At 51.8% G+C, this 13,713-nt stretch overlaps 1 protein-coding gene across 1 annotated transcript in view; it reads right to left on the reverse strand.

The window, feature by feature from the left end:
- TMPRSS6 (transmembrane serine protease 6) overlaps nt 1-1,675 on the reverse strand; it is a 29,519-nt gene extending 27,844 nt beyond the window's left edge. The window contains exons 1-3 of the mRNA XM_075008539.1: nt 1,519-1,675; nt 1,169-1,311; nt 906-973 (exon numbers count right to left, since the gene is read on the reverse strand). Coding sequence (XP_074864640.1) covers nt 906-973; nt 1,169-1,311; nt 1,519-1,675 — 368 coding nt within the window. The remainder of the gene's footprint in view (nt 1-905; nt 974-1,168; nt 1,312-1,518) is intronic.
- Between the last annotated feature and the right edge of the window lie 12,038 nt (nt 1,676-13,713).

Genomic DNA, 13,713 nt, shown 5'->3' on the forward strand with positions numbered 1-13,713 from the left:
TATGAGATCATTAAACATTTTTTTTATAGTCCACTTGAATGTGCTTCAGGGGGAAATGACCTGCAGCCACTGCTGACACAGATTGAAAATGTCGACCTTTAAGGCTCCACGTCCCAAGTGACTAATGCTAGACTCTGTTCAGATGATCAGAGTGATCTTGTAATCCTATGCTGATACATGGTAGGAGACCACAACCACAGTATTCTGTCAGCTGAAGGACAGAGAAAATGGACCAATCTGGAGAATAACTGGAGGCCTAAGTGGAAAAAATGTGAACAGACATTTTCCTGAAAAAGAAATTTTCTGTGGGCCCAGATCAGTGTTAATGTAAGTTGTCTTTGGGAAAATCACAACAAAATGTTGGTGTTGGGTTTACTTCAGTCTCTGAATCTGCTTGATCTGCCACAGAGCTCTATGGCACTTGTAGTTCCAGGTCCTTCCTACTCCAGTTCTCCCTTATGGGCCTTGTCCCTGACAGGACTACATCTCCCCGGATACGCTACGGTCTTGCTCTGAGGTGTTTCGTTTTGTGTTGGCAGCACAAAAGAAAACATTTCAGTCCCATGAATATCAAAACATTGTTTCAATACAAAATACCCAAACTAAACCCTTTAACATTATCTCTTTCAATTTTTCGCTGGACTTTTCATTCCATGAACAGTTTTAATATTTTGATGTTTCAGCTCAGTTTGGGATGAAAAGAAATGTTGAATCCTGTGGGATGAAAATTCTGTTTTTGATCAGCTCTCACCCAGAGCCCATGTGGAATAAGAATGAGGTTTGCAGCAGCTTTTGTCAAAAGGACAGATGGCAGCTGAGCAAGATCACAACGTAGGCATAACTTTCACATAGGACTAGAGAGACGGAAACCTGAAAAGCAAATTAATGTGGATGTTAACACTTACCCAAAGGCGTACACTGTGCTGGAGTTGTAATATGGATCCAGGTCTGTGACACGAATAAGTGCTCTTAGCTGTAACAAGAATGCTATTTGAAAAATATCCAGCCACAATGTAAGAGCAAACTTCTCATGGAACCCACCCGATGATCCCTCCTGTCTGATGGTGGTATAACCCACCCGCTCTTCCATTTGCAGAAGCACCTGTGCCTGGTTTCCCCATTCACAGAACTTCCTCGGCCCTGACCCCATGCATGAAACCACCCTCACCATTTTCTGTAGCTTGGCTGACTCAGTCCAGAATGCTTTGGATTCTGGCCGCCCAAGATCCAGAGAGTACTGGTAATTGACAATCCGGAGGCTGCCAGAGTAGAACTGCAGGACAGTTGATTCCAAGTGTCGTGGTCTGTAGTCTGACAACAAAAGACGCAGACACTTTAGCATGTAGACGTGGAGAACAGAGGGCTCATTGGTCAAGGGAACTTAGCTCCCTAGGGTGTCAGTGCATAGATGGTTACCCATCCCAGAGTCACCGACTCTCTTTGGCACCTCGATTGGCTTCCCCCTTGCAATGCCACATCAGCACCAGCATAAAGAACAAAATGCCTTGGAACAGTTACCTAGGAAATACCAGGTCAGCACTCCAGCTCCAGCCAACAGAACAAGGACCATCCACAGGGGTGCATAGCGCAGGCAGTCGTGAGCCTTCCTTTTTGTTTTGTCCTCAGATGAGCTGTTTGCATCTTCTTGCTGCTCCTCAGCCTCCATTGTGGTCATCTAGTCTGGCAGCAGACCAAGGATCAGGTTTGATTCTCTGTACATCCCTCGCTCCCTTCCTATGTATTCTTCGCCATCTATATGCTCCTCTTCCTATCTGTACCTCTCCTTATTGTTGATTCCAGATCCCAGGGACCTTGCCCATTGCTGATACATTTATTCAGTCACTTACTTAGACAGAAGCAGAGTGAGACCTTTAGGGTCACTCCCTAACCACCCTCCTGCTAGCTCTGTGCCCTGGCATACCTGTGTCTTCTCCCTAAATCTCACTGAATGCAACAGCATCACCCGTGCAGACCTCTGCCCTCTGTAAGCAGTCTGTAAGGCAACAAGTGTGCTTTCAAATGCTGCATCCACCACTGTAAGGTTCTTTGTAGCTATCCCACCGCTCCCCACTCTCCATTGATGGATACTAGTGAGTGGCGACACCCGTCCCCCAAAGGTCATTCAGTTTTCTACCATCTATACGGTCATCTTTACTGCTCCTACCACAACACCTGTGTGTTTGACTCTTCCCTGCCTGCTCCCCTTCCATGAATCTCTGCTAAGCAGTAGCATAACCAACCAAGACCGGATGCTCCTGGGCTAGCCACCTCGGGCCTCTTTCCCTCTATCATTCCTTATTAGGCCCTGTTAAAGCCCTACCTTCTAACAGTCTAGCAGAGGCCAGTGGATTTGCATGTTTCCGTCACTGCAGGGTGACAGATGAGTGTGAATGTGAATGTGTGGGAGCATGGTGTGTCTGAGTGCCGGTTAGCATCTCTGAAAGCCTGTTAACAGTGCTCTGCTTGCCTGGCAGACACACCTGTATTTGTTAGTGAGTTATGTGCATTGCATGGGGTGTGCCGGTCTGTGTGACAGAGCAGAAGGACCTGTCAGAGGAGGTCCCTCGGGGGTAGAAGCATATGGAGGCACATGAATAGCCACACGTGGAAATCTGTACGGACGTGTGTGTGTTTGACCCTGTGAGAACAAGAGGCAGACAGCAGTCCCTACTCATCCCACTGCCTATTCCACCCCTCCCTTAACTTTGCCCCTCACTGCAGAGGCACATGGAAAGCATGTTTTTAAAAAAGCAGCTGAATGGAAACATTTAACTCAAGAACAGGCACAAAGACAACAATGAATCCATTAGCACCACCACTTCCTGTCTCCTACAACCCTCTCACATGCAGCAGAGATTGGAATACACCAACCCTCGCTCCTCTGCTTCACTGTGGTCTTCTTTAGGCTGACGTTCCTCTGTGGTATGCCCCTTCCCTGGGGGATGAGACAGGAGGTGAGGGTCTCTACTTCATCTTCAAGAGGTTCCTCCACAACAACAGCCTCACAAAGAACCACAAACTGATCACAAAGAACCTCAATTTGCTCGAAGATTAATTCTAGGTACTGGGGTTTTCCCCAGAGCTACAGACCTACCTTTGAAACCAGCAGCTCTGTGTCTGGCTGGGACTACGCACATTGGTAGAGATGTGTTTACTCAAGCTCAAGGCCTCTCTAACGATCAATAAGCTGAGGCCATGTCCCTTTGTTCTGGCCTTTGCCCTCTCCAGGCCTCCGCAGAACATGCCCGGGAGAACCACAGATTTCTCTAATGGAGGTTGGCTCAGAGCGAAGGGAGGAACTACGGGCTGCGAAAAGATGATGCCGTAAACAGCCAGGGTAACAATCCGCCCGTCCTCTGAGACGGCTAACCTGGAAGCCAGGAGCAGCTGGACCACAAATTCCCCCGGGGGGCAACTAGTTGCGCAGCAACTGCTTTCTGTCTTAGTTACACTCACGGGTCGCAGCAGAGATAAAACCCAAATGGCACTGCCTGTTCCGATGGGGTGCGGGGGAGGAGTCTCCTGCTGAAAGCAGTAGGCTGTGGAAAGGACGTGCAGTGGAAGGTGGAAGGGGCTAGCACTGTCCAAACCAACAGCACTGGAAAGAACTAGACAAAGCTTTGTCTGTGCCCCTCAGTCTCAACCTGTCACTCCAATGCTGAGCCTCCTTCTTCACAAGTTCTCCTCACCCTCTGGCACCCACTGCTAATCCAATCCTAGGTTCCCATCCTGCTAAACCAATGCCCCTCACGCCATTTTGGAGCACCCCATTTCTCTAGCCTCAGGCTCTCCATACAGCTCTGACAATACAGCTCACCTGCCTCATCTCCTGGTGTCTTTGTGCTCGGTGAATGCACCTCATTTTGACCAGCAGTAACTATGCTTTAACCCTAAATAAATAAAGGCCAAGGTGAATGAGGAGACCCAGTGAGTGAGGTAATATCTTTTTATTGAACCAACTTCTGTTGGGAGATGAGCTTTAGAAATTGGTCCCATGAAAGATGTTATTTCACTTACCTTGTCTCGCTCGTATTCTGGGATCAGCACAGCTTCAACAACACTGCAACAAAGTAAATGGAGTCTCCTCAGTGATAATCGTTAGTGAAAATTCTCTCTTCATCAACAGAGGTTCCCTTGATATAACTCTCGCCCTTAGAAATGGGTGACTATTTTCAGCAGTCTGGGATTAGCTGGTGAGGGCAGTGGTTTAAATCTTGTCTTGAGCTAGTGCAGAATGAAATATATTACTGTATCATGTCTTTAGCTCAGTTATCAAAAAAAAAACAACCTATGTGTTTATTATATAACTTTGGTCACAGTAGTGTCTGAGCACCCCCACAGCTCTGCATCTGGCTGGAAATGAAGTTACCCTCCTTACACCCTGGGACTCAGGGAAGGGTTGTATCATCACCATTTTACAAATGGGTAACTGAGGAACAGAGAGACTACCAGTAAACACGCCTCCTTAAAAATGCCAAAGGGACTTAGGAGTATAAATCCCATTTTTTTCAAAAGTGATATACGATCCTATTACTAAAGATACGTAAGTGCCTATCTGCCTCTCTAGGTGCCTAATAGTACTATTGCAAGCACTGGAGCAGCTAAGGGTAAAAATTTTCATAAACACCTATGTAGTTGAAGTGGCTGAGCTTTATTGAAAGGAAATGGGATGTAGGCTCCTAAGAAGTGCTTAAATTATTTTAAAAAATAGGACTTAGGTCCCTACATGATTTTGAAAATTGTGCTCTAAAGTCACATGGGAAGTTTGTGACCATGGGATTGAACTCAGATATCTTGCTCCTCAGGTCAGGGCCTTAACTACAACAGCCCTCATCCTTCCTTCTAGAGAATGATTGCCTTGCCTTTGTCAGTAGTCTTCACAGGCAGGCCCCTGTTTAATCTGGGCTATGTTTACACTACAGCTTAGATCAGGAGAATTTACGTTGTACCTGGTAGTGAGTAAACCACCTCTCAAGAGACATAGATCTCACCACCATAAGCGCTGGTGTCGTTGGTGTTTTGTTGAGCGGTGGTTTGTTATGCCGCTAGGAAAGTTCTCTCCCATCAGCATAGACCATCTTCACCAGATGCGCTACAGCAGCCCTGCAGCAGCAGAGCAGTGGTACCGCAGCAGTGCTCTAGGTGTAGACATTAATCTAATCTAACCAATCTGAGTACCACAGTCATCACTGTGGTATCTATGAACAAACCAAGAAGTCAGGTCCCCAGCCAAATCTGATGTCAAAGGAATTGTGCCATCAGGGCTGAATTTGGCCCTGAATTTCTACTTTCCTATGGTGCTGGTAGGTGGAGGGGGAGGGTACTGGATGTTGTGCGGCTCTCCATAAATCAGAAATGAGGTAAATTAGTAGGGATATCAGAGTAGCATGTGTGCATTGGCACTATCTGTGTTGTACCTGTGCCAAAGATAAATAGAGGTGTCTTTCTCCAGCACTGCTGTCCTGGCACTTTTCACTGGTGCTGGAGTAGAATTTGATAAGGAAACTAGAATTGATGGACTCTGCCCTGATGCATTGTTGGTGGCTTTGTGCAATCTATATTTTGATCAGCCTGGGGCCCTTTAGACCTTCATGGCACTTCCAAGGAGACTTCACTTCTCAACAAAGGAGGGTCATGAAGCAAGTGGAAATGCCTCTTACGTTCCCCAATTCAGCTAATCACACATCTGCAGCAGCTTCAGACCACATGACCTGGCTTCCTGGAATAAAGGTCCAGTTATCTTCAGATCTTACGCTGAGCTCTTCCTGCCACAGCACGTCACACATTCACACCCCAGAGTGTCTTCTGTCTCACTTCTGGAGCTTACATGCTCAAAAACCGTCAGCATTTTCAGAAGTGGGAAAACATTGAGTTGGCCAAGAGATTATTGGTGGCCTGTATTTCAGTTTTGCTGACAGCGATACTTCCTGCGTTTAAGTGGAGTACATCGAAGTGACGAGGTTCTGAAACACAGCTTACATTGTTTCCACTCTCCCTGATGCTGCAGCTGTAGGTTATCTTCACATTTCCCTGAAGCTGCTATCAATTTACCCAGCTGTCCATGACCTGAAAACTATTCCTCCTCTTGCCTAATCCCTGAACCCAGTGCTCCAACACCTACTGGAAGGTTAGTCCTGTTGAAACTGCTCTCTGATCTTTAAATTTCCTGTACAAAGATCTAACTCAAAGCCCCATGAAGCCAATGGGAGTCTTGCCACTCTTCCAGTGGAGTCATAGAATATAAGGCAATCAGAAGGGATCACAGATCATTTGACTTCCTGTGTATCCACCATCACCACCCAGTGCTCGCACACGAAACCCAACAACTGAAATTAGACCGAAGGATTGCAGACCATGGGAGACTATCTTTGGATAAGGCCCAAATGGCTGAACTTTCTAAAAAACCCGCTTCTGTTCCCTGCGCCCAATCTGCTAATGCCCAACAGTCCTTGGCTAAAGGCGAAGTCCATTTCTATCCCCTGAACCCATTATCTAAGCAGCAGACTATCTGTGACTGAGCTAATCCCCTCAAATCTAATCCTAATCGCTGACCTATGATCAAGAGCTCACTTCTATTCATGCAGTAGCATTTGTTAATACATAAATGTGATGGACTCCCCCATGCTTTATGAAAAATTGGTTATGAATATAAATATTCATATTTATACTCATATGAATATAAATATTCATAATATTCATAACTCAGAGATGCTTTGGACAAAATGCCTCTTGTAACATATAAGCTACTTCTACACGTGAAGCCTACTTCGAAGTAGCCTATTTCGATGTGGAGATATCGAAATAGGCTATTTCGATGAATAACGTCTACACGTCCTCCAGGGCTGGTGCCGTCGACGTTCAACGTCGACGTTGCGCAGCACCACATCGAAGTAGGCGCTGCGAGGGAACGTCTACACGCCAAAGTAGCACACATCGAAATAGGGATGCCAGGCACAGCTGCAGACAGGGTCACAGGGTGGACTAGCGCTTCCGGGGCAACAGCTAGCCGCACCCTTAAAGGGCCCCTCCCAGACACACTCAGCCTGCACAGCACGCGGTCTGCAGAGCCATAGGCACGCAGACCTCGGGCGACGCAGTCATGGACCCCCAGCAGCAGCAGCAGCAGCAGCAGCACCAGCAGCAGCAGCAGCCAGAGGTCCACCCAGCCCTCCCTGTAGGAGCAGTGCTCGCCCTGCTCCATGCCATGCAGGAGGCAGCTGAGCACCTCCTTGCCACACCGGAGGAGGAGCGGCCTGCAGGGGAGCAGGACTCAACCCCGAACCGTGCAGCACCCCAAACCCCACCCCCCACCTCACACACCGCCGCCTGTGGAGCTACCCCACCAGCACCGACTGGTGGGAGCGGCTGGTGCTTGAGGAGTGGGACGACGACCGCTGGCTCAGGAACTTTAGGATGAGCCGGCAGACATTTATGGAGCTGTGCCAGTGGCTCACCACCGCACTCAGGCACCAGGACACCGCCATGAGGAGTGCCCTCCCAGCGGAGAAACGGGTCGGCATCGCTGTCTGGAAGCTGGCCACTCCAGACAGCTACCGATCCGTGGGCCAGCAGTTTGGCGTTGGCAAGGCCACCGTCGGGGCTGTCCTCATGGAGGTAAGAGGACCCCCGGGAGGTGGGGGCAGGGCAGGGGGGCCCTGGCAGGGCAGGGCAGGGGAGGGGAGGGGAGGGGAGGGCAGGGGGGCCCGGGCAGGGCAGGGCCACGCACACCCTGCTCACCCCTCATTTGTGCTCTCCCATGTGCTTCCCCTGCAGGTCGTGCGCGCCATCAACGCCATGCTCCTCCACAGGCTCGTGAGGCTGGGGGACCCAGATGCCACCATCGCGGGCTTTGCCACCCTGGGCTTCCCCAGTTGCTTCGGGGCTCTGGATGGGACTCACATCCCCATCCGCACCCCGCAACACAGTGGAGGACTCTACATAAAGAGGAAGGGCTACCACTCAGTGGTCCTCCAGGCCTTGGTGGACAGCCGGGGCTGTTTCCAGGACGTTTATGTGGGCTGGCCTGGCAGCACCCACGACGCCCGGGTTTTCCGGAACTCGGGCCTGTGCTGCCGGCTGGAGGCGGGGACCTACATCCCCAGTGGGAGATCCCTGTGGGGGACACTACCATGCCCTTCTGCGTCATCGCAGATGCGGCCTACCCCCTCTGGCCCTGGCTCATGCACCCGTACACGGGCCATCTCTCTGCCAGCCAGGAGCGCTTCCACCAGCGCCTGAACCACACGCGCCAGGTGGTGGAGCGCACATTTGGCCACCTCAAAGGGCGCTGGAGATGTCTCCTGACCCGCTTGGATGCGGGCCCCACCAACATCCCCCAGATTGTGGGTGCCTGCTGCGCCCTGCACAATCTGGTGGAGAGCGAGGGGGAGGCCTTTTTTTAGGGCTGGGCTGTGGAGGCCGGCAGGGCCGACGCGCAGCCACCCGCTGCCCCTAGTTGCCAGGTGGACCCCGAAGGGACCCCGGTCTGGGAGGCCCTGCGGGCCCACTTCGATGAGGCTGCGGGGTGAACTCTGCCAGGCCCCCCACTGCTCCCCACCCTTCCTCCACAACACTCCCTGCCCCTATGCCCACACCACGGAGCACCCAACAGCACACCCCCCCCACACTTTTCCTGGACAAATACAAGCACGCACTTGTTGGTAAAACGAAACTGGTTTTCTTTGAACTATTTTTTTAACTAATAACAACAAACTATATACAAGACCTTCTAACTAAACTATTATATAAGTGAATAATAAAAAAGTTTGCATATATTATATGTACAAAAAACAGAAAACCAGGGATTACAAGGAAGGGGAGAACTATTTACATGGGGGGGACGGGGCAAACGGGGGGCACAAATAAATAAGTCCCAAAACTATATACGGGGGGGGGGCCACGTCCTGGGCCCCATGCCCCTATAGTCCGGCACTGGGGGTGGGCGGCCGGGAGCCCCACCTCGGCCGCAGCCCTGTCCGGGGATGGCTGGGGGCTGGGCAGACCGGAAGATACGTCCGGTGAGTCTCAGCTGGCCCCAGGTGTCCCTCGGCGGAACGGCCCTTGGTGGCGGGTAGTGGGGCGACGGCGGACGGCGCGGTGATGAGCGGAGCAGCAGGTGGCGCGGCGGGTGGAGCACTCAGGGCGGGCGCAGCGGCGGCCGGCGTGGCATGGGGGGCCAGGTAGTCCATGAGGCGGTTGAATGTATCCATGTAGGCCCCCCATGCCTCTTGGTGCCAGGCCAGCGCCCGCTCCTGCAGGTGGAGGCGGCGTTGCTCCACCCGCAGACGCTGCTCTGTGACCTCCAGCTGCCGACGATAGATGGCCAGCAGCTGGGGGGGTCCGTCGCCGGCGTGTGGTGTTGCTGGGTCCACCGTCTTGCCCGCCGTGGGGCCAGTCGGTCCTCCGCCGAGGGGCTTGCCTAGAGCGATGGCCCCGGAGGGGTTTCCGGGACCACTGAAGCCTCGCCAGTGCTCTCCGGTCCTTCCGATGGTGCAGCTGCGGAACACAGGAGGCGGGGAAGAAGAGTGGAGACAGGCGTTAGTGTGGGCCCCGAGCCGTGGCCCTTGTCCCCCCACCCCTGTGCTGCAGGTTCCCCATCCCCGTCCCCGGGAGATGCTGCTGTGATGGGGTTCAGGGGTCCCCCTGCACTGCACCCTGTCCCCTGGCAGGAGTGACTCTCACTTCACTCAGCAGGGTCTGACAGGAGAGGTTTCTTAGGCCACAGATGCCCAGTTTCTCCCAGGAGTGACAGTGCAGCAGTCAGAGACAGTCCTTCCAACCCGTCCTGGGGAGAAGACCCCAAGGGGTGCCCCTCTGGGGTGTAGGTTCCCCCCTCCTCAGGCTGGCTGCCTTCCAGCTCTCCCTTCCCCTAGCCTCTACCTGTGGCCCCCCACCCCCCCAATTCAAAGCCAGCTTGGCTCCTCCCTCCTCTTTGTTCAGGGCAGAGGTGTCACCTGCCAGTTGTAGCCCCAGGATCATCCTTCGCCCCTGGGAGCTATTCGGCTCTTGTTGCTCATATCTAGCCTGAGTCTCGCATTTGCACTCCCCCAACTCCATCACATGCTGCTGCGGCTGCTGCTGCTGCTGCTGCTGCGGGGTGTCCCACCCCCTCCTCCCAGGGGACCCTAGAGGTTCCGCTCCCCCCTGCCCCGGGAATGGGGCATGGCACTGTCATGCTGGGGGTGGGGGCAGGGGCTGATGCACTCCTGTGAGTGACATGGCACTGCTGTCCTTGGGGCCATGGCCATCTGGGCATGTGGAAGGCCCTGGCCACATATCTATTACCCCCACCCCTCAACCCCAGGGGTGTACACCGGGGGGGTACATACCTGTAGGTCCACTCCCATGGTCCGGGGACACCCGGGGGGCAGACGCCCGGCTGCTGCTCTGGGATGGGAGGAGGATGTGCAGCCCCGTCTCAGTGGAGGAGGAGTCCCCCTCCTCCTCCTCCTCCTCCTGCTGCGATGCCCCGGGGGTGGGCTCCACGGGGATCCCCCGGGGTGCGGGGCTTACCTCTGGGGCGGACTCTGGCTCCGGGGCCTGCTGGGGCTCCTCAGCCGAGGTGTCAAGAGTGACCGGAGGGGAGGAGGTGTGCCGGGGGCCCAGGATGTCCCTGAGCTCCCTGTAAAAGGGGCAAGTGACAGGGGCGGCTCCAGATCGGCCGGCCGCATCCCGGGCCCGGGCGTAACCCTGCCGCAGCTCTTTGACTTTACTCTGGACATGGTCCGGAGTGTGGGCAGGGTGACCCCAGGTGGCCAGGCCCTCAGCCAGCCAAGCAAACGCATCCGCGTTCCGCCTCTTGCTCCCCATTACCTGGAGCACCTCCTCCTCGCTCCAGAGCCCCAGCAGGTCCCGAAGCTCGGCCTCCGTCCAGGAGGGGCCCTGCTGCCGCTTGCCAGCCTAGCTGCCAGCCTGGCTGCCCTGGCTCCCCTTGGGGGGGTCCCCTGGGGGCACTGGGGGGGGCTGCCGGGCAGCCATCGGTGCGCTGGGGGGTTCTTGGGGCTGCTGAAGAGTGTGCAGGCTGGCCGCGTGTTATTGCTGCTGCCTGCACGATCTCTCAGCTTCCTGCACAGAAAGGGAGGGGGCGGGGACCTTTAAGGGGCCGCTCCACGCGGCCACCATTGAGCTGAGGGGCTGTAAAGAGCATCTCTCAACCCCTTAGCTGATGGCCGCCATGGAGGACCCGGCAATTTCGATGTTGCGGGACGCGCAACGACTACACGGTCCCTACTTCGACGTTGAACGTCGAAGTAGGGTGCTATTCCTATCCCCTCATGGGGTTAGCAGCTTCGACGTCTCGCCGCCTAACGTCGATGTTAACATCAAAATAGCACCCTACATGTGTAGCCGTGACAGGCGCTATTTCGAAGTTAGCGCCGCTACTTCGAAGTAGCGTGCACATGTAGACACGGCTATAATCTTCAGTGTTATAATCTGCTGGCTCTGTATATCCTATCTTTGTGCATGTATCATTTTTGCATTTGAAGTTATGAATATTGTCTACATATTTACCTTCCAAATGTTTCGTTCTGTGAAGACCTAACCAGGAGCTGTGGCTACCCTATCGTGAGAGTATAGTTCTCCAGGGGAACAACATCTGACCAACAAAGGGCCTTGATGGGAGCCAATACATATCTAAGCAACTTTGCTGTGAAAGCTCAGACAAGTACCTAGGCAATGTCTGCAGCTTGAGAAAGGGCTGAATCATACATGGGCAGGTGACTTGCTCATATGATAGTTTCTATCTTGGAATATACTTTTACACAAAGGGAACAATAGAAGTCTCTCCACAGGGGAGGGGTACAAACAGGGCCACGAGGGCTCCTCCATTTTGGTCCTCAGCCTACTTTGGAACCTGCCTGAAACACCCTAGGGAGAAACAAACAACTTTAAAGTGAACTGGAGCCCCAGGTCAGGATATGCTCATTTCTTACTTGAAGCTTTCGCCTGATATAAGAACAGCTGTTGAGGGCAAGAACTCACATGTAACTAGATTCTTAGTATATGTATTTTCTTTTGTTTTAATTTATCACTCACTTTGATCTGCCTGTTTTTGCTTATAACTACTTAAATCCTACTGTTTTGCTTAATAAAACTCTTTTTTTTTATATTCAAGTCCTGTGCATATAGTTATTGCCTGGGGAGGGCTACACTGTCCATATATCCCTTTCATTGATAAAGGGGACTTCCCTAAGGAGCTCCCCCTGTGCAAAGGTTTTGATCCTTTCTGGTAGTTAATTTCCCAGATGCTGTGCCCTAGAACTACATCCTACCAGAACTGTGGTAAATCAGTGTCTGCATTGCTCTGCGGGGGTGGTGGGGGCGGCAGAAACCCCAACTTTATGCCTAGGCTTGGGGAGACAAGAGGATCTGGCTCAGCAGGCCAGGGTGGTGGGAGAACCCCAGAGAGCAAGAAGGTGGAAGTCAGTGGCAAAATCAGCACACAGGGGAGTATACAGTAAGCACACAGTAAGTCCCCTGACAAATGGCAATGAAAAATGTGCTATTTTGAATGGCATTGATTTTTATTGTATTGACAAAAACGTCCAGGTTTTTTTATTAATTTTTATTCATTATAGCAGCAAGAAATGATTGAGAAGCTTACGAAGGAGAACATGAGAACAGAGGAACCACTATGGGAACAAACTGGCCATCTAAGCTGGCGTCAAGCCTGGCAGTGCTTACTGTTTATGGGGCGTCTTAAGATCTTCCAAGAGCACAGTAAGCACACCAGGAGGCCATGTCCTCACTCAGCTGAGAAGCAGTTGTGTCTTCATTACCACCATCTCACTGAGACGGTGGGCCGACAGGCATCCTGAGACACATGCAGCGGCTTGGAGGAAGCGAAACAGGAAAAGGCTGGCTCCCTGTCACATTCTCAGTGCTAACCAGGCCAGGCTCCATTCTATTGCAGTATCAACAGCAGTGTCATGACACGATAAATCCATGGGTAGACCCATTTATCTGACAAGCACAGCGTTCAATGCCACAGCTCACAAGAAGGAAAACCGGGTGGGAACATGAGTATGTGATTTACCAGCCCTTATCGCTAAATGGGCAAACGTGCCCCTCAAGCAAACGAAGAAATGGGCATTACCAATTAGAAAATTTCCACTGCATGTAGAGTGCGGGAAGGATTCTTTCGCAATCATCTTCTCACAGTTGAATGACAGGACTTTGGTCTGCAAGTTAAAGAGGCTTTTGATTTCATGAAAAGATTGCAGCACGAATGGGAAATTATTTTATTGCTCAAACTCAACACAAGTGTGGAAATGGAGGGCACTGCCCTAATTTTGGGTGAACTTCAGGTTTACAGAAGCATCTTAAAGGTCTGGATAAGTTCCTCAAAAGTTTGGGTGCTTAGCCAAATCTATTTGGCATGGAAACCTCATGTGAGAGAGCTAAGTTCTTTTTAGCATGAGGTATTTCCCAGATCTAGGCAGGTCTGGAAAGATGGCAAGAAAAAGATACAACAAATACAATGGATGGACAAGGGGATGGTTGGATGGATACTATGGAACCAATATGAACAACCTTCACTCTACCCCCCAGCCTCCCTGAATTATTTCAGCACTTCTGCCTCAAATCAGTAAATATGGAGACACTGTACAAAATGCTATCCAAACTTTTTTTTAGCCAAATGCATCAACTGAATTTTAGTTTTAGGAAAAGATATAGTCATTTATCCAGTGCTAATTCACCGGCCTTCACTGC

This window comes from Carettochelys insculpta, chromosome 1 (assembly GCF_033958435.1).
Source record: "Carettochelys insculpta isolate YL-2023 chromosome 1, ASM3395843v1, whole genome shotgun sequence".
NCBI lineage: Eukaryota > Metazoa > Chordata > Testudines > Carettochelyidae > Carettochelys > Carettochelys insculpta.